Source organism: Physeter macrocephalus, chromosome 6 (assembly GCF_002837175.3).
Source record: "Physeter macrocephalus isolate SW-GA chromosome 6, ASM283717v5, whole genome shotgun sequence".
Taxonomy (NCBI): domain Eukaryota; kingdom Metazoa; phylum Chordata; class Mammalia; order Artiodactyla; family Physeteridae; genus Physeter; species Physeter macrocephalus.
The window spans coordinates 45,568,631-45,594,650 of NC_041219.1; the positions used below are offsets into that span (position 1 = coordinate 45,568,631).

At 40.4% G+C, this 26,020-nt stretch overlaps 1 protein-coding gene across 1 annotated transcript in view; it reads left to right on the forward strand.

Moving 5' to 3' along the window:
• The window catches only part of XPNPEP3 (X-prolyl aminopeptidase 3), a 61,331-nt gene extending 38,147 nt beyond the window's left edge, over positions 1-23,184 (forward strand). Inside the window, exons 5-10 of the mRNA XM_007099922.3 lie at positions 4,181-4,243; positions 5,085-5,198; positions 12,521-12,606; positions 19,512-19,692; positions 20,770-20,890; positions 22,835-23,184. Of these exons, the coding sequence (XP_007099984.1) occupies positions 4,181-4,243; positions 5,085-5,198; positions 12,521-12,606; positions 19,512-19,692; positions 20,770-20,890; positions 22,835-23,001 (732 nt within the window). The 3' untranslated portion in view covers positions 23,002-23,184. The remainder of the gene's footprint in view (positions 1-4,180; positions 4,244-5,084; positions 5,199-12,520; positions 12,607-19,511; positions 19,693-20,769; positions 20,891-22,834) is intronic.
• The last annotated feature ends 2,836 nt before the right edge of the window (positions 23,185-26,020 follow it).

Here is a 26,020-nt window from a genome sequence, read left to right on the forward strand (position 1 = left end):
TTTAATTTTTTTTTAAATTTTTATTTATTTATTTATTTTTGGCTCATTGGGTCTTCGTTGCTGCCTGCGGGCTTTCTCTAGTTGTGGCGAGCGGGGGCTACTCTTCATTGCGGTACGCAGGCTTCTCATTGCGGTGGCTTCTCTTGTTGCGGAGCACGGGCTCTAGGCGCATGGACTTCAGTAGTTGGGGCTCGCGGGCTCTAGAGCACAGGCTCAGTAGTCGTGGTGCATGGGCTTAGATGCTCCGTGGCATGTGGGATCTTCCCGGACCAGGGCTCGAACCCGTGTCCCCTGCATCGGCAGGCGGATTCTTAACCACTGCGCCACCAGGGAAGTACTGGCCTTATTTTTCTTAATAAACAATTTCTAGCTGTCAGTGATTGTATTCCCTCAGTTTTCCCAATTCTAATCTAGAATGTTTCTGTAAGATTTTTGGATATTTGGACAAAATAGTTTCCTTAAGAATAGTTATGCTAAGAAAAGCAAAAACAAAAACCCCAAACAACAAAAAAGAATAGTTATGCTATATTTCTGTGGCTTAGCCCAAACAAAAATTTCCCTTCTTTTGGGGGGCAAGCCAAATATAATTTGTGCCTATGTGATACTAATCAGTTGGACTGTGTGGCACTCTGATTTGGTTTAAAATAAGTAAAGGACCTTGCCATTAGAGTTAAGTAATGTTTACAGACAGAGAATTGCTAGAATATTTGGGCAGAAGGAAAAGTGGGGTGGGAGTCAGACTTTCTCCAGGTCTGATCTCACCTGTGGCTGAATACACGTCCTGCCTCCTGGACATCTCTCCCTGAATTTCCTGTAAGTATCTAAACTTGTGCTCTCCCTCCACCAAACCTGACTCTCCTCCTGTATTCTTTCTCATGGTTAATAATATCAATGTTTACCCAACAACCATAGATAGAAATATGGAAATTATCCAGATAATTGCTTCTCCCCAACCCTTATATCTAATTAACTAGTCCACAAGTGCCCTCCTAGGGAGGCAGAATAGTGTAGGAGAGAACAGACCGGGGTTTAAATACCTAGCTGTGTTATTTTGACCTATGCCTAGCACAGTGGAACACCTAGTATCCCTTTGCTGTCTACTTGCTTCCATTATTGCCTGAGTATAACTCTACCGTGGCAGAGTGATCTTTATAAATCTGATGTCCCTCTACTACTTAAACAACTGGGTGGCTCCTTGTTGTTTTCAAGATTACATTTCAACATGCTCATGCAAGGCCTTTCATGGTGTGGCCCCTGCTACCTACCCTTGCAGCTTCATCTCTTCTCGTTCCTCCATATGTGCTGACATAGGTGCTGGCCATCCTGAACTCGCTGACATGGACCATCGTCCTGTGTCTTCCCTCTGCCCTGAGTGCCCTTCCCCTCCTTTCCAAATGGCACAGTCTCCTTATTCTAACATCACCCCTGTGGGGACACACACACAAAACCTTTATGAAATCATTTGTGAAATGCTTTTTCTCTCCACTCTCCCTTCTCCATAAACTATACAGTATCCATTCATGATGTAGTCTGATTATGAGATGCACAGGGTGAAATGCAAAGAAAACCCATTTTACATTTTTAAAGAGTCAAAACACAAACATTTAAATAGCACCTAGTGGGACTTCCCTGGTGGCGCAGTGGTTAGGAATCAGCCTGCCAACACAGGGGACACGGGTTTGATCCCTGGTCTGGGAAGATCCCACATGCCACGGAGCAACTAAGCCCATGCGCCACAACTACTGAGCCTGCGCTCTAAAGCCCATGAGACACAACTACTGAACCCATACGCTGCAGCTACTGAACCCTGCACACCTAGAGCCCATACTCCGCAACAAGAGAAGCCACAGCGATGAGAAGCCCACACACTGCAACGAAGAGTAGCCCCCGCTCGCCGCAACTAGAGAAAGCCCGCGCGCAGCAGCAAAGACCCAGCGCAACCAGAAAATAAATGAAATTTTAAAAAATAGTAAATACATAAATAAAACAAAGTTTAAAAAAAAATAAATAGCAACTAGTGAGGTAAGAGAGTTAAGTGTTAGTTGGGAGTGTGGGCTACATTGTGACAAGACAACCTAATAAGTGGCAGTCATAAAGTTTGCCCCTTGGTCTTTACAGAAAAGGTATCACACGCATAGTGAGGATAGGTGGCATGAAGCACGTACCATATATACCTGGAATCGTCTGTGAAAAAATGGATTCATAGGAAGCACGTTGATTACAAAAAGAAGTAAAGCAAAATCAGGCGTTTGACCACCTACGAAGCAAAAGGAAGTTTTCTATCTTGTTTAGTCTGCATAGCAGTGTCAAAGGGCCATGACTTCAAAAATTCTCTGTACCATTCATTAACTGTTTGAAAGGAAATAAACAAAAAGACAAATCCCTCTTTTAAGTTTATGAGCCTCAAGACTTCCCCGGTGGGTCCAGTGGGTAAGACTCTGCGTTCCCACTGCAGGGGGCCCGGGTTGGATCCCTGGTCGGGGAACTAGATCCTGCATGCATGCCTCAACAAAGATCCCACATGCTGCAACTAAGACCTGGCACAGCCAAAATAAATAAATAAAATAATAAATATTTTTCTTAAAAAAAGTGTATGAGCCTCAGTAGAGCTACCACACTTTTCCTTTTTTCTGTCATGATTTTTATTTTCTTTCCTTTTGGCCACGCCTCGTGGCTTGCAGGATGGGATCTTAGTTCCCCTGTCTCCAACCAGGGATTGAACCCATGCTCCCTGCAGTGGAAACTCGGAGTCCTAGCCACTGGACCACCTAATTAGTCCCTAACTAATTTTAATTGCTAATTTATTCAGCAGATATTTATTTTAAGTACCTCCTGTGGTGGCAGGCACTGCTTTAGGTTCTAAGGATATAGTGGTGAGCAAAACAGACTGTCCCTGTGTCCCTATCCTCAGTCTGCATACATTACTGAGGAGAGACAGTAAACAAATACATGATATATAGTCAGCTGGAATTAAATACTGTGAGGAAAAATGAAACAATGGAGGGGGATAAAGTGTGATGGAAAATGCTAATTTAGATAGGGTGGTCAGGAAAAGCCTCTCTGAGGTTGAGACATCTGAAGAAAGATCAGAATGAGAAAAGGCAGCAGGCCATGCAGATATTCCCATTACATCCCGCTTGCTTTTCCTCTCTTGGGCTTTATGATGATGTTACCTTGTATTAAGAAGTGTTATTAAAAACATTTCTTCCTCAATTCATTACTTCATTTAACAACTTGAGAGAAATTCCTTTCTAGTTGTAGTATCATATAATCATATTCCTGTGCAACTGGTATGTTTTTATCCCACAGACATTGGAAATTATATAGCCGACAGAGTTTCCCTTTTCCCATTGACTGCTAGAAAACTCAGAGATTAATATGTGGCCTGTACATATTAGCCATAGTAGTTGTGAAGGTCATTATGGTATGCCTCTTTTTGGTTTGGTTTTGTTTAGCTCCATTCCTCTCAAGCCTTCGTTTTTTTTAACTCTACCATGAATTCATGCTATCTTGTATTTTATGTATCCATGTAAGCTAATCAGAATCCTTTTTGGAACAAGGTACAGTGGTGAATTATAAACATGTATGTTTATAAAGGTAGAAAACATGACACACATATAATGTGGCTCTCACAGAGAATTACAATACTTACATTGGTAGTATAGGCCGGTGGTTCTCAACTGAGGGCAGTTCTGTGTCCCCCAGGGGACATTTGGCAACATCTGATTATCACAGTTGGGAAATGCTACTGTCATCCTACATTGAACAGGACAGCCCTCAAAGAATAATCTAGCCCAAAATGTCAATAGTGCCAGGGTTAGGAAACTCTGCTGTAGACTGGACCAGTCAATCCACAATTTCATACATTCCAGGGCTGTAGAAGCATTTTGTAATGTAAATGTCAAATGTGTTTCCATGTAGCTTATTCTTATATACAATGTATATTCTAAGCGGGTAGGTTGGGTGCCCTTCCACTAAGTCTGTCATCAGTCAACTATTACTGAAAGCAGTATTTTCCCCTTTGGAAATCTGTATTATGATGCCCACAAAGCCATAACTTGAGGTTGACAAAGCTGGGGAGAAGTGTGCTTTTCATTTGAGCTCCAGTGTTTTGAACTTTTGAATAAGCAGCGTAGTTAAAATGAGACTATGTTCTTTTCATTCTTCATTCTTTTTGCAGGCTTTCATAGAGACCATGTTTGCCAGTAAAGCCCCTGTTGAGGAAGGCTTTCTTTATGCTAAGGTGAGCGTTAAATGGCTGGAAAAGTTTTGTTGGCCGCAAATGTAATTTCATTGATTTGCATATGGCATCCAGTTGGCTTTCATGGAAGTGAGCAAGATATCAGTGGAGAGGATTTGGTTCTTAATTGTCAGTGGTAATTTATTAGATGAGTCTAAAATATGTAGAGCTACAATTAGATGGAGAAAATTGCAAAGTAGAACGGGTAAAGAAGGAAAGATTTTCGCAAGTGTGAGTTAAGAAGAATAATACTGTTTAAGTAAATGTAAAGGCAAAGAATCTGAGGTGGTGTTGCAGATAGTAGCAGATATGAACCAGTCTCCAGCTCCATCCTAAGATATAATGAAATTAGTAGAATTTACCATTTGCCTAGCATCCTTTTTCACATTTCCAGAGCATGTAGGTCAGTAGCTATTTGAAAGGTTGAAATTAGTAATTTAGAGCTGATGTTAAAAATGCAAGCCATATTTCAGTGTTGATCTAAATAAGAAAAAACAAATAGTAACATGTAAAGTATCTGACTGTTTCTCTGTACTCAGCCCAATCATAGGTTTTCCATGTTTTCTTCTGGACTTAACAGTTTGAAAATCACAGGAAATTTAGAGCACTCAGGAGAAAAGAATAGATTTAATAATAGAGTTGAATAACAGTATTGGGGTGAGCATAAAAGAAATGGCCTTAAGTTACAGCATAAAAGTTTGGTTAAAAAGATGTGACGAATAGTTTTCCATTGTTAAGATAAGTACTTGAATGGAGGTATGGGCTGTTGAAGAGAACCTGGGCTGGGGCTGCCCTGAGGAAATCTCAGTCAAACTTTCAGTCGTACTTTGCTGTTGTTTTTCAGTTTGAATTTGAATGCCGGGCCCGTGGTGCAGACATCTTAGCCTACCCGCCTGTGGTTGCTGGAGGTAATCGGTCCAACACCCTGCACTATGTGAAGAACAATCAACGCATCAAGGTACACAGATCCCCTTCAGTGCTGCTTCCTCTGGGTCCAGATGCCTTAGTAGAAAACTCTAACCTCATGGTCCCCTAAACTTCAGCTTTCACAAACTAACTGCTATTTTTAAATCCCTTACAGACATGATCTCATTTGATCTACACATTAGCACTGTGAGATAGGAACAATTATTAACATGCCTGTTTAATAGATGAGGAAAATAAACTAAAAAATTAGGTAACTCATTAGTGCAGAGCCAGCTATTCTAGTCTAAAGCCTCTGCTCATTTCATTTGATAAAACTCCTTTGCTAAGGACTTGTGGCAACAGTGGGCCAAGGATATTTTGGGAGCAGGCAGGTTTTACGACTATCTTGTTAGCTGTGAGGGAACTTATTTTTTATGGTTTTCTCCCCAAGTGACTATACAAGTAAAGAATCGTGTATTCCTTTATTAAGTCTATTTTTAATTATCTACTTTAATTTACAGTAAATTCCAAAAATAAATATAGCAAACATAAATTATACAATATAATTTTTTTTAATGAATACCCATGATGAACCAATGACTCAACTCAAGAGCCAGAACATTACCAATATGTTACATCTGCGTGTGTACCCTTATGCTCTGGCACCCTACTGCCTCCCTCCCAAAGGTACTAACCAGTATCCTAAATTTTTGTTTGTCATTCTCTTGATTTTTTCAATAGTTTTATCACATAGACATGATTCCCCAAACAATATTAATTAGTTCTGCTTGTTTATGAAATATATAAATATCATATATTGCTATATGTAGTTTTGGGAACTCAAACTTTTAACTCAAGTATGATAAGATAATACAAATTTTTTCTCAGGTATTTGTATCTGTTTACATTCCTACCAGCAGTGTACAATTCTGTTGACCACATCCTTTCCATCCCCTGATATTATCAGACTTCTTAATTTTTGCCATTTTAGTTGGAATAAAACAGTATCTCATTGTGGTCTTAATTTCCATTACCTCAATTACCAGTGAAGTTAAGCATCTTTTCTTATCTTTGGCATTACTGCTTTCAACTTGCTAATGTGTTGTTTAGGATATTCTGATTTGTGTACAGAGTGAGATTGTCTTATAATTTTTCTCATACTGACTTTATGGTTTTCATTTCAAGGTCAAACTAAACTCATAAAATGAATAGTTTACTTTTTAATATTGTAAAATGGTTTGAATTAATGTTTCTTGAAAATTGGGTAGAACTCTCATGTGGAATTATTTGGGCCAGATATCTTTTGTGGGATTTTTAACTATGATTCAATTTCTTTAATATACTGAGGCTTTCTATTTCTTTCTTTTTATTTTTATTTATTTATTTATTTTACATTTCTTATTGTAAAATGTAACTACTGGAAAAGTACTTAAACCATAAAAGAATAGTTTAATGGGTAATTATAAAGTTAACACCCATGTGACCGTTACCCAGGTCAAGAAATAAAACGCGTTGGCAAGCTACAGCCCTCTGGGTGAAATCCAGCCTGACACTTTGTTTTTTAAATAAAGTTTTATTGGAACACAGTGGTTTCCACTCCCCCACCCCCACCCCCACCCCATGGCAGAGTTGAGTAGTTGCACCAGAGGCAGTACGGTCCACAAAATAAATATTATCTAGCCCTTTACAGGAAACACTTAACCCCTGAAGTAGGACATTACTGTGTCCCCCCACCCCCAAGAAGCTTTTCCACCATGTGGTTCTTCCCTCCCTGTGATAACTCCTCTCCCTGATAGGGTAACACTCTCCCAATTTTGATGGTGATCATGTCTTTGCTTTTCTTTTTATTTTACAATTAATAAATAATGTAAAATAGATAAATAAATAATAAATAATATAGTTTATATAGTTTGGTTTTGGTCATGTTTGAACTTTATGTATTTGAAATATTATGTCTGTGTCTTCTTTTGTACAGCAGTATATTGTTGTATGCCTCTGTAGTTTGTTTATTGTAATTGCTGGAGTGTAGAATAGCAGGTAGAGTATGGTCTGTGAAGTTAAATATATTTTCATAAGAATGCTAAGACATTATATTATGTGCTCTTTTTCACTCTTGTTTTCTCTCAACTGTACGGTGAAGTATCCCAGAGGCCTTATGACATGCAATATCACACCAAATTGAATGCAGAAGCAAATATGAGACTCCAGCTGTCTTCTATTTGTCTATGCTAGACAGAGATTTGCAAAAATGTAAAACAATGCCACTTTTCTAATAAATATTTTTATTTAGAAAAATAGTTATTTTCATTAAAAATGTTATTTTAGCATGTAATTAGTGGGTTTATTGTTATTTTTAAATAAATAAATATTATAAAATTTTCTCAGTTTGAATTTCTTAATGTGATAAATATCCATAGATGGATATTTATATATTTTCCAGGTTTTTACCATTATGAACAATGTTCTGTGAACATTCTTATTCATTATTCATGTTATCAAGTTATCAAGGTTGCCTAAGAGACACCTAATAATGGAATTGCTGGGTCATAGGATATGCATATTTGCAACCTTCATAGAAAATGCCAGACATTTCCAAAGTGTTTTTTTTTTTTTTTTTTAGTGGTACGCGGGCCTCTCACTGCTGTGGCCTCTCCCGCCGCGGAGCACAGGCTCCGGACGCGCAGGCACAGCGGCCATGGCCCACGGGCCCAGCCGCTCCGCGGCATGTCCCTGCATCGGCAGGCGGACTCTCAACCACTGCGCCACCAGGGAAACCCCCTCCAAAGTGTTTTTATCAATTTATATTTCCATTCTTCCTGAGACAGTTTGGTAGATTATATTTTTGTACCATTTTGTCTAAGTTTTTTAAATTACTCATAGTATTATCTTACATTTTAATCTTTTGTGTTTGTAGTAATGTACCCTTTTACATTCTTTTTTCTTTTGTTTTTTTTTGTTTGTTTTATTTTCCCTTTATGTACCTTTTTACATTCTTGATATCTTTGTTTGTTTGTTTGTTTATTTATTTATTTTTGGCTGCATTGGATCCTTGCTGCTGTGTGTGGGCTTTCTCTAGTTGTGGCGAGCAGGGGTCACTCTTCGTTGTGATACACGTGCTTCTCATTGCGGTGGCTTCTCTTGTTGCGGAGCACAGGCTCTAGGCACGCAGGCTTCAGTAGTTGTGGCACAAGGGCTCAGTAGTTGTGGCTTGTGGGCTCTAGAGCACAGGCTCAGTAGTTGTGGCTCACGGGCTTAGTTGCTCCACAGCATGTGGGATCTTCCCGGACCAGGGCTCGAACCTGTGTCCCCTGCATTGGCAGGCAGATTCTTAACCACTGCACCACCAGGCAAGTCCCTTTTCTAATAAATCTTAATAGACAGTTTCTTTAAAAGTAAACATACATATTCTCTGTGAACCAGCAGTTTCTTTTTAGGTATTTTTCCAAGAAAAATGAAAACATATGTCCAAAAAATGCCTTGTACAAGAATGTTGATAGCAAGTGTACTCATAATCGTCCAGGGGTCCATAAACCAGGGTATTAGATATGGAAATTACCATGTGGTATATCCTTGAGATAAAAAGGAGCAAACTACAGCACTGCCAACAGCATGAATGATCCCAAAAGCATGACACTGAATAAATAAGCCAGACACAAGAAAGTTACAAACTATATGATTCTATTTATATGAAGTTCTGAAATAAGCAAAACTAATCTATGGTGATAGAAATCAGATCAGTGGTTGCTTCTGATGGCGTGTTGACTGGTAAGGCCATGAGGGTGTGGTTACATGGGTGTATACATTTGACAAAACAGACTTAATTCTGTATACTTAATATCTGTGCAAAGAAATCTCAGCAGAGGTTTGTGGGTTTTTATTAGTCTTTTATGTTTTTATTTTTATTTTTATTTATTTTATTTTTTTTTTTTGCGGTACGCGGGCCTCTCACTGTTGTGGGTTTTTATTAGTCTTTTAAAACCAACTTCGTTCCCACATGCCTCAGTGAAGATCCCACGTACCGCAACTAAGACCCAACGCAGCCAAAAATTAAATAAATAAATAAATTTTAAAATAAATAAATAAAAGTACTAAAATAAAAAAACTTTGCACATCATTAATGCTATTTTGTCTTTGTTTATTATCTCATCACACTGTGCCCTGGCCTTTGTTAATTTCACTCTTCTACTCTTTGTGTTTATTCTCTTGTTCTTTTTTTAAGCTTCTTAAATTAGATGCTAAACTCTTTTTTCTGGCCATGCCACATGGCTTACAGGATCTTAGTTCCCGGACCAGGGATCAAACCCGGGCCCCCTGCAGTGAAAGCACCGGGTCCTAACCACTGGACCACCAGGGAATTCCCTAAACTCTTAATTTTCATCCTTTCTTCTGTTCTAATTATAATTATTTAAGGATTAATATTTCACTTTCATTATATTCCATGTGTTTTTTTTCATTATATTCCACTGTTTCTTTTTGCTTTTGCTGCATTAAGATTTCTTTTTCTTTGGTATTTCTCAGTTTTATTATATTTCTAAATACAAATTCATCATATATTATAAACAATAAATATAATGTAATGTTTAAAATAATAATGATAAAATGAACAACCATGTATTCACCATCAAGGATAAGAAGATCATTGCTTATACCTTAGTAGTCCCTTGGGCAATCTCAAGCACATCTCCCTTTCTGTCTCCTACCATCTTGACGTTTGTTTTAACCATTTTTTTTTGTTTTTCTTCATAGTTTTACCACCAGTGTACCTATTCCTAAACAATATAGTATTCATCCTTGAAAAACTAGAGAATAAGCACAAATCTAGCTTTACAGGGAGAGAGACATATTGTCATTATTAGATGAAGTGACCTAAATAAGAAATAAGAGAAAATAGTCAAAAACTTCTAGGTCATAGTCTGGCTTCAGTTATCTGAAACTTTTCAACTTAGCGGGCAGAGTCATCAAGAAGCCATGAGAAATGCAGAAGACTTTTGGGGCATCTGGAAGGACTCTGTCATGGACCGGCTGGTAGGCATCTGGCAGAGATCTAGTCAGAGACAGCAGGCTGCCCTGTGGTTCTGCCTCTGAGCTCACCACAGCTACATCTAGCTGTCAGGAATAGATCAAAGCAGAGCCCCCTTCTAACAGAGTTTGTTTAGATTTACCTGCATGTTGATCTTTCCTTCTTGCATCTTAGATGGCCTTTCTGGGATCACCTTCCTTCTACCTGAAGAACATCCTTTAGATGAAGGTGTGTAGCTGATAAACTTTTTCTACTTTTGTTTAGCCAAAACATCTTTATTTCATTCTCATTCTTGAAAGATGGCTATGCTGAGGAAAACCATCCTAGATTGACAGTCATCAATTTTAATAGATTATACCCCTTTCTTCTGACTTTCAGTGTTGCTGATTTTAAAGTATAATAATTATCATTCCTTTATGAAATTTCTTTTTGCTTTTGCTGCATTAAGATTTCTTTTTCTTTGGTATTTCTCAGTTTTATTATATAACTAAATACAAATTTATTTTTACATGTCCTCATTATGATACCTCTGCTTCCTGAATCTGTAGATTCATGTCTTCATCAGTTCTAGGAAATTCTCAGACATTATTTCTCCAGATATCATCTCTCCTACATTCTCTCTGTTCACTCCTTCAAGGTCTTCAGTTAGATGTATGTTAAACCTCGTTATTGTTTTCAATAGCTAATGTTTCTTTCATGTTTACATTTGCCTTGTCTGTCTGTGTCATACTCTAGGGGATTTCGGTAGGTCTGTCTTCCAGGAAACTAAATTTTCTCTTCATTTGTCTAACCTACTACTTCAGCCATACACTGAGTATTTTATTTCAGCAGTTGTTTTTATTTCCATTTGGTTCCCTTCAAATCCACAGTTATTCTCAATTGTCTCTTGTTGCTTGTTATCCTTTGTGATTCCATTTTTTATCCCTTTAAACATTTCATAATAGCAATTCTGTATCTGATAACTCCATTGTGTGGAATTCTGGAAGATCTAAATTTGGTACTTGTTGTTCCTGCTGACTCTCACTCACAGTGACCTACTGCCTCGTGTGCTTGACAGCCTTTGATTGTGAGCTCATATTTGCTTGTTGTTATTTTTGAGAAATTATACAATCCCAAATTTGGGTGCTATTTCCTCTAAATGTTATTTGCAAATGCTTTTGCCAGAAGTGAAGTGGGTCCTAATGACCTGGGGCCCTATTATCCCCTGTGAGTGTCCTGGGTTAATGCAGGAATCTCCACTTCGTCGTCCCCACTTTGCAACACCTTCTTTCCTATATACTGTAACACTTACCTTATCACTACTCAGCTCTAGGTTCAGTTCTGGGTTGTTTTTATTCAGGAAAAAAAGTCTTTAAGATGTCTCTTATATGATGTAATGTCAACATTTCATAAAATATATTTTTGTCCAGGATCTAGTTGTTACCTAAAATTTATTGTATCATTTTTCCAGAAACAAAAACCACATTCATTCTTCTTGCCATTATTATATATGTACTTATTTGACCATTATTCTACTATGTGCCAAGTTCTATGCTTATTTAGATATGAATAAGATATGGCCTGTCTTCAAGGGCTTAAATAGAAAATTTCAATATAACATGACAAGTAGTAAAAGAGAGATGTACCCAAAGTTTTTTGGTTTTTTCATTTGGTTTTTGTTTGGGGTTTGTTTGTTTGTTTTCCCCCCACATGTATTTTGATGGAGAGCAGAAGGGAAAGTGATATTCTTTTTTTTTTTTTTGGCGGTACGCGGGCCTCTCACTGTTGCGGCCTCTCCCGTTGCGGAGCACAGGCTCCGGACGCGCAGGCTCAGTGGCCATGGCTCACGGGCCTAGCCACTCTGCTGCATGTGGGATCTTCCCAGACCGGAGCACGAACCCATGTCCCCTGCATCGGCAGGCGGACTCTCAACCACTGCGCCACCAGGGAAGCCCAGGGAAGTGATATTCTAAAGTTAAATGGTTACGGGTAATTATATTTGAATAAAGGCCCTGGATACCAACCTATATAGGATTTTTTTAATTAATAGTGATAATGGTAATACTTATGATGTTAATAAATCATAAATGCTAATGCTTACACCTAGTAATTCAAACCCAAGCACTCTGGTTCCAGAGCCAATGCACTTAACCACTCTACAGTGCCATCTTTCTTGAGCCAGTGTGAATTCATATGAAAAACTTAGACGCTATTTCTTGTGAGAAGGAACCAGAGAAGATTAGTCTCCTTTAAAGTAGAGTTTTTGTTTTGTTTTGGTTTTTATAAAATGAAAGGCATGAAGAGTTTAAATTAGAAGAAGAAACAACTGACAGTCATTAAGTCACCTACTTTTACCTGTCTTACTTTTGTTCCAGGATGGGGAAATGGTGCTGCTGGATGGAGGTTGTGAGTCTTCTTGCTATGTGAGTGACATCACTCGTACCTGGCCTGTCAATGGCAGGTAGGGCTTCCACAGATCCCACTGCTTCTTAGGAGTATGAGTTAGAATATGGGTATATTTGGAATAGAACTAAAGAAATATACAGGTTACCTCTAGCTCACATTAACTGCCTTTACAAAGCTCCTTATTATTTCCTAAGACTGTTTTTCATTCATCATATCAAGGATCAGGCACCTAAAAACACCTAGTTAACATGTGCACACACTTTTTTTTTTTTTTTTTTTTTGCTGTACGCGGGCCTCTCACTGTTGTGGCCTCTCCCGTTGGCGGAGCGCAGGCTCCGGACGCGCAGGCTCAGTGGCCATGGCTCACAGGCCCAGCTGCTCCGCAGCATGTGGGATCCTCCCAGACTGGGGCACGAACCCGTGTCCCCTGCATTGGCAGGCGGACTCTCCACCACTGCGCCACCAGGGAAGCCCTGCACACACATTTTTTAAAAACAAATTTAAGTTTTTATATTCTGAGTACAAAGATAATATTTAGGTTATGGTAGAATAGTTTGGCCAGATTAACCCTCCGATAACGATTATAGAACTGGACAAAATAAAAACAAGTATTTGAAGGCACTAGAGAGCTTCCTAAAAGCCTGCAGAAATAGCAGCATAAGTCTGTCCTTGAAAGAAGAGCTATAATGGGTTAGATGTAAGTGGTTAGAGTTTTTTACTTGAGGGCACTCCCCAATCCACACAGCTTGGGCAGCAAGAAGCCACAGCCTTATTGGCCTGAGGTGTCAAAGGACAGAATTAGATACTAGCAAGGAACCAGAAAGATGGGAAATCCTGAAAGAGGGTACTGCAACAAAGGGTGAGGTCCAAAATTTGCATATAAAATATTCCAAAATCCTTGGCTGATCACTACATTATATTCTAGGGCAAGATCCCAGGAGGCTCAGCAAAATACTGGCAGCCAGAATTTGAATGGACTGAGCAGAGATTTTAGTTGCTTCCCACTAAGAGCAGAGCTTGCAGTTTGAATCCAGCCAAGTTAACAAAATCAGTCTTCAGAAGAACATAACAGAATTTTAGAATCTCTACATTGTATCATTCATAATTTCTACTGTTCATTTCAAAAAATCACTAGGCATAAGAATCAGGAAAATGTGACCCATAATCAAGAAAAATATAGTCAATAAAAACAGATCCTAAATAACCCTAATGTTACAATTAGCAGATGAGGACTTTAAGGCAGCTAACAATAGCTGTGCTCAAGGAGTTAAAGGAAGATATAAGTGTAATGTGTGAACAGATAGAGAATCTCAGTAAGAAACCAAAAACTATAAAAAGAATCAGGGATTCTGGAGAGATGGCAGCAAATAATAGTTTTTCAGTCTTTCCAAATTTTCAAATAAGAATAGAACAACTAGGTAGTGACTGGTATCCCAAACACCAGGTAATGGGGTATTACTAAAATCTCAAAATACAGTTATGAACACACTGTACAACCACAAGACCTGGGTGGTATCAGTATCTGTGTGGAAGGAGAAGGAAGCAGCAATGGTGGGGGAGGCTAACTGACAGACCTGAAAACAGGAGAACCCCCAAATAACCAACAGCTATTCACAGTCAGGATGATGAGCCAATTTCAGAACAGAAGCTGAAAACGGGAAGGATTTGCCAATCCAGTGGCCCAAGAAAGTGTGAACGTGCTGGGCTCCCTTCTAGGACAGGGGCTCACACTTAAGGGAAACTGCTGTAAGTAGAATAGAAATTGAGCGGGTTAGGAACTAAAGAGAGGAAGGAATGAGATGATCCAAATCAAAGAGGGGGGAAAGAGAGTCCCCTGGCAGTCCAGTAGTTGGGACTTGGCACTTTCACTGCCATGGCCCAGGTTCAATCCCTGGTCGGGGGAAAAGATCCCAAGGGCCATGCAGTGCAGCCAAATAAATAAATAAATAAAATCAAAGTGAGGGAGAGGAACTAAGGAAAGATCTGAAACAAGCTGCCTTGTTTTTTACCACTACACCAAAACAACAGAAGATTACACTCTGAAGTTAAATCTTTTATAAATCTTGCCTTATTCTAAAAGTACAGGAAATTAATTTCATATAAAATAAGCAATTAAAAAAGCATCTAGGGCTTCCCTGGTGGCGCAGTGGTTGGGAATCTGCCTGCCAATGCAGGGGACACGGGTTTGAGCCCTGGTCTGGGAAGATGCCACATGCCGCAGAGCAACTAAGCCCATGAGCCACAGCTACTGAGCCTGCGCATCTGGAGCCTGTGCTCTGCAACAAGAGAGGCCACGATAGTGAGAGACCTGCGCACCGCGATGAAGAGTGGCCCTGCTCTCCACAACTGGAGAAAGCCCTCGCACAGCAATGAAGACCCAACACAGCCAAAAATTAATTAATTAATTTAAAAAAAAAAAAAAAAAAGCATCTAGGGGACTTCCCTGGAGGTCCAGTGGTTAAGACTCCTTGCTTCCACTGTAGGGGGCGCAGGTTTGATCTCTTGTCAGGGAACTAAGACCCCGCATGCTGCTCAACACGGCCAAAAAAAAAAAAAAGCTTCTAGGTTAAATCTCATAAAAAGTTATTAAAAGCAAAAGGAGAATAAGGAGCAGAATAACATCCCTACAGAAATGAAAGCATGCCAGAAAGACATGACTACAAAATAGATCAAAACAATGCCCTTTTGTTTTAAAACAAGCTAAAAATTTTTAAAGCAAATCATTCAAAACATGAAAAAACAACATATATCAGAATTAGAAAATCCTGGTAATGAAGTGACAAACTCAGAAAAGAACTAGAAATAAATTTAAAATCACTTCAGGGGCTTCCCTGGTGGCGCAGTGGTTAAGAATCTGCCTGCCAATGCAGGGGACATGGGTTTGATCCCTGGTCCGGGAAGATCCCACATGCCACAGAGCAACCAAACCCGTGCACCACAACTATTGAGCCTGTTCTCTAAAGCCCATGAGCCACAACTACTGAGCCTGAGTGCCACAACTACTGCAGCCTGCACACCTAGAGCTCGTGCTTTGCAACAAGGGAAGCCACCGCAAATGAGAAGCCTGCGCACCACAATGAAGAGTAGCCCCCGCTCGCTGCAACTAGAGAAAGCCCGTGCGCAGCAACCAAGACCCAACACAGCCAAAAATTAAAATTTTTTTTAAATAGGCAAAGAGTTAGAACATACACATGAAGGAAGCCCTGAAGAAGAAAACCAAAACAAGGGAACAGAACAAATACTAAAAACTATAATTTAAAATTTTCCTGAAAAAAAGAAATTTGAAACTACCTTAGAAAGAGCACACTACGTACCTGAGAATATCAGCCCAGGAAAAAACAACACCAAGACATAGTCTAGTAAAATTCTGAACCTGCAAGGAAAAGAAAAATTCTTTTGGGGACTTAGACAAAAAGAGCACACTATTTATGAAGGAAAGGAAACGAAACTGTTACCAGACTTTTCAAAAGGCAAGCTTTATGAAAGAAGAAAATAAAGTAACGTATTGAAGATGCTCAGAGAACAAAAGTGTGAGCCAAAGATTTTATCTGCAGCAAAAGAAACTTTCAGCTATAAAGGGTACAGATCGTTAGGTGGGAACTTAAAGAACATTACTCCCATGAATCTGCTGGAGCTGTGTGATCAGGAAAGAGGATATCACTATAAATCCTACAGGTATCAGAAGGATAATAAGATAATATGTGAACAAATATGTGTATTCATCATTGTTAGTCAGTGAGGAAAATGCATGTTAAACCTCTACACATGTATCCACTAGAATGGCTGAAATTAAAGAGACCAACCATACCAAGTGTTGGCAGTGGTGCAGTGCAACGGGAACAAAAAGACTTGTACAAGAATATTCATAACAGTTTTATTCACAGTAGCCAAAAACTGGAAATGACCTAAATGTCCATCAGCAAGAGAATGAATACACAAATTGTGGACTATTCATACAATGGAATACCACTCAGCAATAAACAGGGAACAAACTACTGATCAAAAGAACACCATGGACATTATTCTTAATGAAGGAAGTTCAACACAAAAGAGTACATACTGTCTGATTCCATTTATATGACATGCTAGAATAGGCAAAACTAAGGTGAAAATAATCAGAACAGTGTTTCCCTCTGGAGGTGGGGGTATTGATTAGAAATAGACATGAGGAACTTCCACGAGGGGGTTGGCAATGTTCTATGTCATAGGGATATGGATCTGGATCAGAGTTCAACAGAGAAAGAGCCAGTGGGATATATTATGTATGTATGCATATGTAGGTAGGTAGGTTGGTTGACGATCGATTCATGTTAAAGAACTGGCTCATGTGATCATGGGGATTGGCATTTCTGAATTTCAGAGGGCAGAGCTGCAGGCTGGAAACTCAAGCAAAAGTTGATGTTGCAGTCTTGAGGCAGAATTCTTTCTCCAACATGGCAAAGTAGTTCTGGTATTTGAATTCATTTAGTGCAGGCTACGTTTTGATCCATGTTTCAGCCAACCAACCAAATAAATCGTTAGAGCCTTTCTGAGCCCTCAAGCTTCAGCATTGAATCCAGAGTCTCTCCTTAGTGGACCCCTATCAATAAATTCAGCCTGATCCATCTTTATGTTCCTTCCACCATTAGCCCACACATGAACATCCATTTCTATACACAGTCACAGATTTCTGTCTATATAAATAGGAAAAATCATGCAGTTCTTTTTGGATTATAGTGCATCTCGTCATGGGTCACACTTTGTACCTAACTTTTGGGGACCTGCTGGGAGTAACGTCTAGTTGTGGGTCTAGAAACAACTACCAAGGCAGCTGCCTCTGGGGAGATACCTGTAAGTTCTCAGTCAAAACAGGGTTGACCTCCTCAGACAGGTAGAAGGGCTGCTTCTCCTAGCAAAGATGACTCAGCAGAATTTAGGGGTTCAGTGTCCCCAGCTTCATCACCATCAGCACATCCATTTGTCAGAATTGTAGAGCTCAGATTTGTACATTTCAGTGTATATAAAATTTACATTAGAAAAAGAATTGTTAAAAAATGTTTAGTAATACTGAGATGGGGTGGAGCATGGATATACTCATCAATGACAAACATGACAGTGTTGATAATGGCTGAACCTGGGAGATGGGTGTGTAGGTTTTCATTATAGCATTACCTTGCTGACTTTAACCATTCTTATTAGGGGACATTTAGATTGTATCTATTATAATTATTTTTAAAATCACAGTGAACGTTTTTGTATATTCAGCTTTTTTTGAATTTCAAGTATTTTGTCAGAATGGCTTCTTAGAGCAGAATTACAAACTTAAATTTTATGAGCACCTTTAAGGCCTTTGATTTGACTGGCTGTACTAATTTTTTTTTTTAATGAAAATGCATTTCTTTTATTTATTTATTTATTTTATTTTACTTTTGGTTGTGTTGGGTCTTCGTTTCTGTGCAAGGGCTTTCTCTAGTTGTGGCAAGCGGGGGCCACTCTTCATCGCGGTGCGCGGGCCTCTCACTATCGCGGCATCTCTTGTTGCGGAGCACAGGCTCCAGACGCGCAGGCTCAGTAGTTGTGGCTCACAGGCTTAGTTGCTCCGCGGCACGTGGGATCCTCCCAGACCAGGGCTCTCAAACCCACGTCCCCTGCACTAGCAGGCCGACTCTCAACCACTGTGCCACCAGGGAAGGCCCTGGCTGTTCTAATTTACAATTACATCAACAATGTATAGGGACTTCCCGGTGGCACAGTGGTTAAGAATCCTCCTGCCAATGCAGAGGACATGGGTTCGAGCCCTGGTCTGGGAAGATCCCACATGCCGCGGAGCAACTGAGCCCGTTCGCCACAACTACTAAACCCAAGCACCTAGAGCCCGTGCTCCGCAGCGAGAAGCCACTACAGTGAGAAGCCCACACACCACAGTGAAGAGTAGCCCCCATTTGCCGCAACTTAGAGAAAGCCCGCATGCAGCAATGAAGACCCAACGCAGCCAAAAATAAAATAATTTTTTAAAAAATTTATTAAAAACACATATCATATACCACCCCAGCTTGGTTTTTTCCCTCATTTTTCCCCATTATTGATGAAGAAATTATTATACTAAGGACACCTGGAAACTAGTAAATTATTAGTAGCCAAAGTATTTTTTTAAACAAATACATTTTATTTATTTATTTTATAAATTAATTTATTTTACTTTATTTTTGGCTGCGTTGGGTCTTCAAGTTGCTGTGTGCGGGCTTTCTCTAGTTGCAGCAAGCGGGAGCCAATTTTCGTTGCGGTGCTCGGGCTTCTCATTTGCGGTGGCTTCTCTTGTTGCTGAGCTCGGGCTCTAGGTGCATGGGCTTCAGTAGTTGCGGCACGCGGACTCAGTAGCTGTGGGTCGCGGGCTCTAGAGCGCAGGCTCAGTAGTTGTGGCACATGGGTTTAATTGCTCCGCGGCATGTGATCTCTTCGCGGACCAGGCTCAAACCCGTGTCCCCTGCATTGGCAGGTGGATTCTTAACCACTGCGCCACCAGGGAAGTCCCATAGCCAAAGTATTGATTAGTTTATCCCATGACATCTGCTTTGCCTATAAGTGGATCCTTAGGCTCTGTTTTTTTCTGTTTGGTTGGTTTTTGTTTGTGTTTTTTTAACGGTTAAAAAAAAAAAAAATGGAGAGGATCAAGAGTAAGCCTGATCTGGCCCTCTGACTGCATTCATGGCTGGGTGCATCTTTTAGCCTCACCCCGTGTCTGTCAGCTGACCATTTGAAGGAGAGATTGTTGTTGCTGCCCCAGCTTGAAGGGTTATTGCTCTTCCTGTTGAGCATCTAGGCATGATTGAGGTCCTGTCATTAATGATATATTGGTACTGACTAAATATCAACAATGCCCCATCATCATTGCCTTAGAGTTTTTCTAATCAAACTTAGAAGCAAACTTCCTACAATATCAGAGAGTTCCAAATTCGAGTTCTTGGGTTTTCCTGTCCCCAGGTTCACAGCACCTCAGGCAGAACTCTATGAAGCTGTTCTAGAAGTCCAGAAAGATTGTCTGACCCTCTGCTCCCCTGGAACAAGCTTGGATAACATCTACAGCATGATGCTGACACTGATAGGACAGAAGCTTAAAGAGTTGGGGATCATGAAGAACATTAAGGAAAATAATGCCTTCAAGGTACTTCACTTCCTTTGACCCCATGTCTTAAGAACATCTGACATGCTGCTTAGTTTTTATCCTATGTAAAGCTAATTAGATTTAGAAATGGTGTTTGTGATTCTTCACCGGTAAGAGGGACTTTTTTTGAACATGGATTAAAGCAAAAGGTGCAGTACTTATTTCTACCAGAAGATGGCAGCACATCTGGTTCATTGCATACTGTGTAACTAGCTCAGTCTTCAGAAAACAAAATGAAGTCTGGTACAGACAGGGTGGAAGAGGACATAAAAAGGAGGAGAGGTTAACTCTTAATTCTTTTGTAGTGATTTTGAAAAGGTAAGGGTCGAAGGGGAGGGTGTTTCTTGCTTCAGTAACATTGTTGAGACTTTTAACAATATACTCAGTTGCCATGTTTAGTGAATTTCATCTGCATCCAAAATGTGATGGTGTTCAATAGAAATTTAAAGCCTCAGCTTTAAATTAAATGGCATGTGACCATGCCAGGTGGTCAAACGAAACAGACCAGTAAGGCATCTCCTAGCTCCAAGTTTAGGCTGCCAGGGTTCTTTTATCAATAGGAAAAAAGCTATAAATTCCTCCTTTTCATGCCAACAAATCTTTAATCAACGGATAGAAATATCCAAGCTAGTAAATGCCTAATAATTACTGTGTTACATGGTGTTTCATACCTACTCCACAAGTTGCTGTGAGATACTTAGGGTCTCCAGAGTAGCCTTCCTAAGAGGGACATGCGAACATTGAAGAGAGAACTATTCTAACATAATTATCTTCCCTCCCCCAAGAAAAGAGATTTTCATTTGCCATAGTCATTACTGGGCTTACCCCAGTTAGCATGTGTGTAGTATATTAAATTGTAAGAATAGAAATGTGGATTAGTTAGAATGCTGTTGGCAGAATTGCGTACAAGAGGTGGCAGTTTTCAAGTCTTTTAAGCATTAGCCGGAGGATAGGTGAAACCAGTGGCAGAACTGGGGGCAGGGGGCAGTATTAACACATATCTCACGGCGTTATATATGCCAAACTTTCCCCTTAAGGGGTCATTGCTCTAATAACACGAGGTAATATCTTTTCCAGGCTGCTCGAAAATACTGCCCGCATCATGTTGGCCATTACCTCGGGATGGATGTCCACGACACTCCAGACATGCCCCGCTCCCTCCCTCTGCAGCCTGGTATGGTAATCACAGTGGAGCCAGGTAAGGGGAGGTGCTAGCAGCCTCTGATCCCTTGGGACATGTAATTCTAGGGTTAGATAGAAAGGTAAACACTTTATTTTTACCTGAATGAATGTAATTAAATTAGAAGAGACAGGAAAATGAATCTCTCCAGTGTAGAAGGGAACTTTATTTTAGATTTTTCTTGAGCTTTTTTATTTCACATCACACAATTTGTTTAATTTGACTTCTCCAATAAACAACAGATGGGGAATACTTTCGATCAGTAGATATTAAGAAATAAATCTTGGGCTTCCCTGGTGGCGCAGTGGTTGAGAGTCCACCTGCCGATGCAGAGGACACGGGTTCGTGCCCCGGTCTGGGAGGATCCCACATGCCGCGGAGCGGCTGGGCCCGTGAGCCATGGCCACTGAGCCTGCGCGTCCGGAGCCTGCGCTCCGCAACGGGAGAGGCCACAACAGTGAGAGGCCCGCGTACTGCAAAAAAAAAAAGAAAAAAAAAGAAAAGAAAAGAAAGCAATCTTTTTTTAACCCTGCCTTTGCCGGGGCCAGTTTGTACTAGTCCTTCCCGTCATCTGGTGGGCTGCTGACACTTGTGAAGCCCCTGGCTCTTTTCTGCAGAGACACTCAGACTCCCCATGTTCTCAGTTGCAGCTCCTCTGCATTGAACTGCCTGCATTATTCCACTTTTTAGTATCCAGATCCTTTCTTCTAAGCTTCAGAGAGAGCTGGCAGTCTAATGGTTCTCCAGCTTGAATGATGCTGGATGTTGGGCAGGATTCAGTAGAAAAGTGGTGGCCACGGTGGAGTGTGAAGATTGATATTACCAGTCAGTTTTTTTGTTTGTTTGTTTTTTTGCGGTACGCGGGCCTCTCACTGTTGTGGCCTCTCCCGTCGCGGAGCACAGCCTCCGGACACGCAGGCTCAGCGGCCATGGCTCACGGGCCCAGCCGCTGCGCGGCATGTGGGATCTTCCCAGACCGGGGCACGAACCTGTGTCCCCTGCATCGGCAGGCGGACTCTCAACCACTGCGCCACCAGGGAAGCCCTTACCAGTCAGTTTTAAACATTGATGCTGCTTCTGTCATGAAAGCAGATCTCAATCTTAGATTTCAAGTGTTTTCACCTCTAAATTATGTAAGTTATAGTTGGGACACATCTTTTATGCCACCCTTTAAGTCCAGGCGTACTGTCTGTGACCTTACGTACCGTTAAGTCCAATCTAGTTGGCGCTTCCTTAGACTTCGACTACATTTTTCTTTGCTGGTCTTTTTCTTCTTATCACAGAACAGCATCTGTGAGTACAGAGAAGGAAGTTTACAGTTTCTTTAACATGAAAAGACCTGGTGTCTGTCTGACTTCATGATTAGAAAGGGAACCTTGGTTTCTTAGAATTTTTCAAACGTCCATTAAGGTCTTCCTTTTTCCCTCTTTACATCATGTACACGTCAGTTACATTTATGACTTATTTGAGTATTTCTGTGGCTTCTGGTTGTTGAGGCTAATAATCTCTAAGTAAGTGTTTTTTAAATACATTTTTAAATGCCTTAAGTCTTTATTTTAGCAAAGTGCCCTTTTTCCAGGGGACTGTTAGGCAGAGAAAGAATGCATTTATATAATCTACTGGGTCCCAGCATATATTGACATACTCATAAATTAAATAACTTTAGTGGCCCGTTTGAGCCATTAGAACGTGACAGAATCATGATCAACATTATTGTAGTTGTATAGATCTTGTAGTCTAATATACAAAGTAACTATAATAATAGTTCTAGTAATGATAGGCAACATTTAGTGACCATTTATGTACCAGACATTTTTATATATATTATCTCATTTAATCTCCACATTTCTATTAGGTAGGTACTGTTAGGATGCCAACTTTATAGAGGTTAACTTACTTGCCCCAAATCATCCAGTTACTGCCATTTATGAATAGAATGTTCTGCTTTTTTCTACTTCTCAGGTATTTATATTCCAGAGGATGACAAAGATGCCCCTGAGAGGTTCCGTGGTCTTGGTGTACGAATTGAGGATGATATAGTGGTAACTGAGGACTCACCTCTCATCCTTTCTGCAGATTGTCCCAAAGAGATGAATGACATTGAACAGATATGCAGTAGGGCCTCTTGACCCACATTGTGGCCCACATGCGTTTCAGGTTCAGAAGGGGTGGACGTTGGCCTCTGTGCACGTGTGCGTTCTGGGGGTCTCTGTGTGGACATTTATACATGTGTTCCACTGGGGAGTGCAGCAGCTGTATGAGTGTATGTAATTGTGTATGTGGTCTTTTCTTGTTTCATGTAGCTAGAAATCTGGGAAATTGAGTTTTTGGATTGTATGTTACTGCAACTTTAGTAACATTAATTCTATAGAATTAATGACTCAGACAAGTTTAGTTTTAAGATGTAAAGAAAGATCTTGGTTACATATGTCCATGCCTCCCAGTTAGCACATGGAGAAAATTCTCTGCTTCTCTCCAGGTCCTTCGCCTTCTGCACTTTTCCTGAGATCCACCTAATATCATAAGATTTTTGTGTAATGCTTATATATTTTGAGCCAATCACCAAGGTCTTTGCCTACACTGAAAACCACCCATCAGTGATTGTGGGTGGCCAGTACGTACCTTCCATAACACCTGCCTGCCTATCCAGGAGCCCACGTATCTACCGGAGCCATGTGAGCCCTCAGGGCACTGGTGTCCTACAGTCACACCATTCAGCCACAGTCCAGATTCCAGCAACACTAGCTATCGAACAAAACATTTTTGAGCCTTTCTTGCTATATGGTTACCTGGGACCTGGAAGGTGTTTAGATTCTTGATAAGGAAGGAAATGAAAGAGAAAGAAAAGTATATGTGTCTGCTATAGATCCAGACCGCCATCCGTCTGTTCTCAATCTAAAGAGGATTCCTTTTCCAGACATCCATGCTTTCTTTATAGATTCTTAATGCATTGACCCTCAGCACACCCTTGAAGCTGCTTCCCTGGCCAAGGGCAGATCCTCTACTTACCCTATTAAAGTCAGAGGAATGGCACCCAGTATTCAGACAGACACCCCGGTTACCGTTCTGTGATTTCCTCTAGTGCCGATAAAAAACAAAATATGCAACCCACCCAGTACCCATCAGTGATTGTGGGTGGCCAGTACGTACCTTCCATAACACCTGCCTGCCTATCCAGGAGCCCACGTATCTACCGGAGCCATGTGAGCCCTCAGGGCACTGGTGTCCTACAGTCACACCATTCAGCCACAGTCCAGATTCCAGCAACACTAGCTATCGAACAAAACATTTTTGAGCCTTTCTTGCTATATGGTTACCTGGGACCTGGAAGGTGTTTAGATTCTTGATAAGGAAGGAAATGAAAGAGAAAGAAAAGTATATGTGTCTGCTATAGATCCAGACCGCCATCCGTCTGTTCTCAATCTAAAGAGGATTCCTTTTCCAGACATCCATGCTTTCTTTATAGATTCTTAATGCATTGACCCTCAGCACACCCTTGAAGCTGCTTCCCTGGCCAAGGGCAGATCCTCTACTTACCCTATTAAAGTCAGAGGAATGGCACCCAGTATTCAGAGAGACACCTTAGTTATCATTCTGTGATTTCCTCTAGTGCCAATAAAAACAAAATATGCAACCCACTCAGTACCTGTAAACACCCTGTGATCCTTTCGTTCCTTGGACGTTAGCACTGGAAGGACAATGGTAAAGACTCATGTTTCCCTCAACACAGCGTTGGATGCAATTATATAATACTCAGTTTGCAAAGTGAACAGGGCTAAACTGCTGCAGATAGGTTATTTGGGAGCTTCCATCATAGGGGAAAGCTTTAAGAACTAGTGTGTTCACCTCCTTTAAACCTACATATGAGCCCAAGATGTATAAAACATGCTGATTGTTAGAACATAAATTCGAAAAATTTTAAGAAAATATTTGCATTAGGGAAGAACAGGCTAGGAGATTAACACTCCTTGCAGTGCTAGAGGTTTGCCCGTCTTGTCAGAAAAACCCAAGGTACAGAGCCCAAAGCAGACAGGCAGTGACTTCATCAGGAGACAGAGATAATGTTGGCAACCAAAGTGATACATATTGTGTCCTGACAGTGCCCACCCGCAGATGCTCGGCTGTGCTCAGCAGCTGTGGGAATGGATGGCTGCACAACTGGAGTCATCACCCCTGCGCCTGCCCTCCTCACCCCCATCCAACTTCTCAGTCCTGTGCTTGTTACTTTCTAAGAGGGAACTGAAAAGAAACCCACAACTCTGGCTTCTCACTCCCTTGACCTGTATGGCCTCAACAACCTTTTTCTGGAATTGGGTTTCCTTTGTTCACTTACAATCCTGGAGTAAGGAATTTCCTTTTCTTCCTATAAATCATTTTTTGTAGTCTTCAACTTTCTAGCTAAAAGCTTAGGCAGCTTTTATGAATAGCAGCCTACTTGGACATGAAACAGACTTCTTCCAGCTGGATTCCTGGCAAGTTCTACAGGTGTTGCAAGTCACACGTAGAACGGCCGTTGTGGAATTCTTCTGGTGATTTATAGTCCCTGACCCAGGCATATTGTCCTTTGAGTCCCCGATTAACCGCAGCAGCTAACGTTTGCATCGGACGATCAGGACCTTCAAGAAGTGACACAGTGAACGTCTCAGAGCAGCGGTCTAGGGACTGTCTGATCTATTCAGGATTGGTTGAGCAGATAATTGTGCACAGTGCAGGAATCTCATTAATTCTTAGCCTTACCACAGACATGCCCCACATTTCCCTCCTTGTTTCAGTATAATAAATACTTCATATATACACCAAGCTCTCCTAATGAAAACCTTAATTTTTAAAAAATGCTTCAAATGTTACACTGGAATTTTTCTCCCTGAATTGAAGAGATACAGCTAAAATATTAACAGTAATCTAAAGGCAAGAAGTATATCTAGATGGCCTCTGCCACATACTTTTATGGTTTTATTTCAGGAATTGTTATTTTTCTCAATAATTAAACTGGGACTGTGTTTTTTATTTGAAACACAGCAGTAGAAATAGAATAATAACTCTCCTCTTCCCATAGTCATACCCAAGTTAGGAAGGTACTTCTCATGGTGACTTAAAGTTCTCTTTGTGTGTCTTCTTTCAAAATATTGTTATCTTTTTTATTAATTT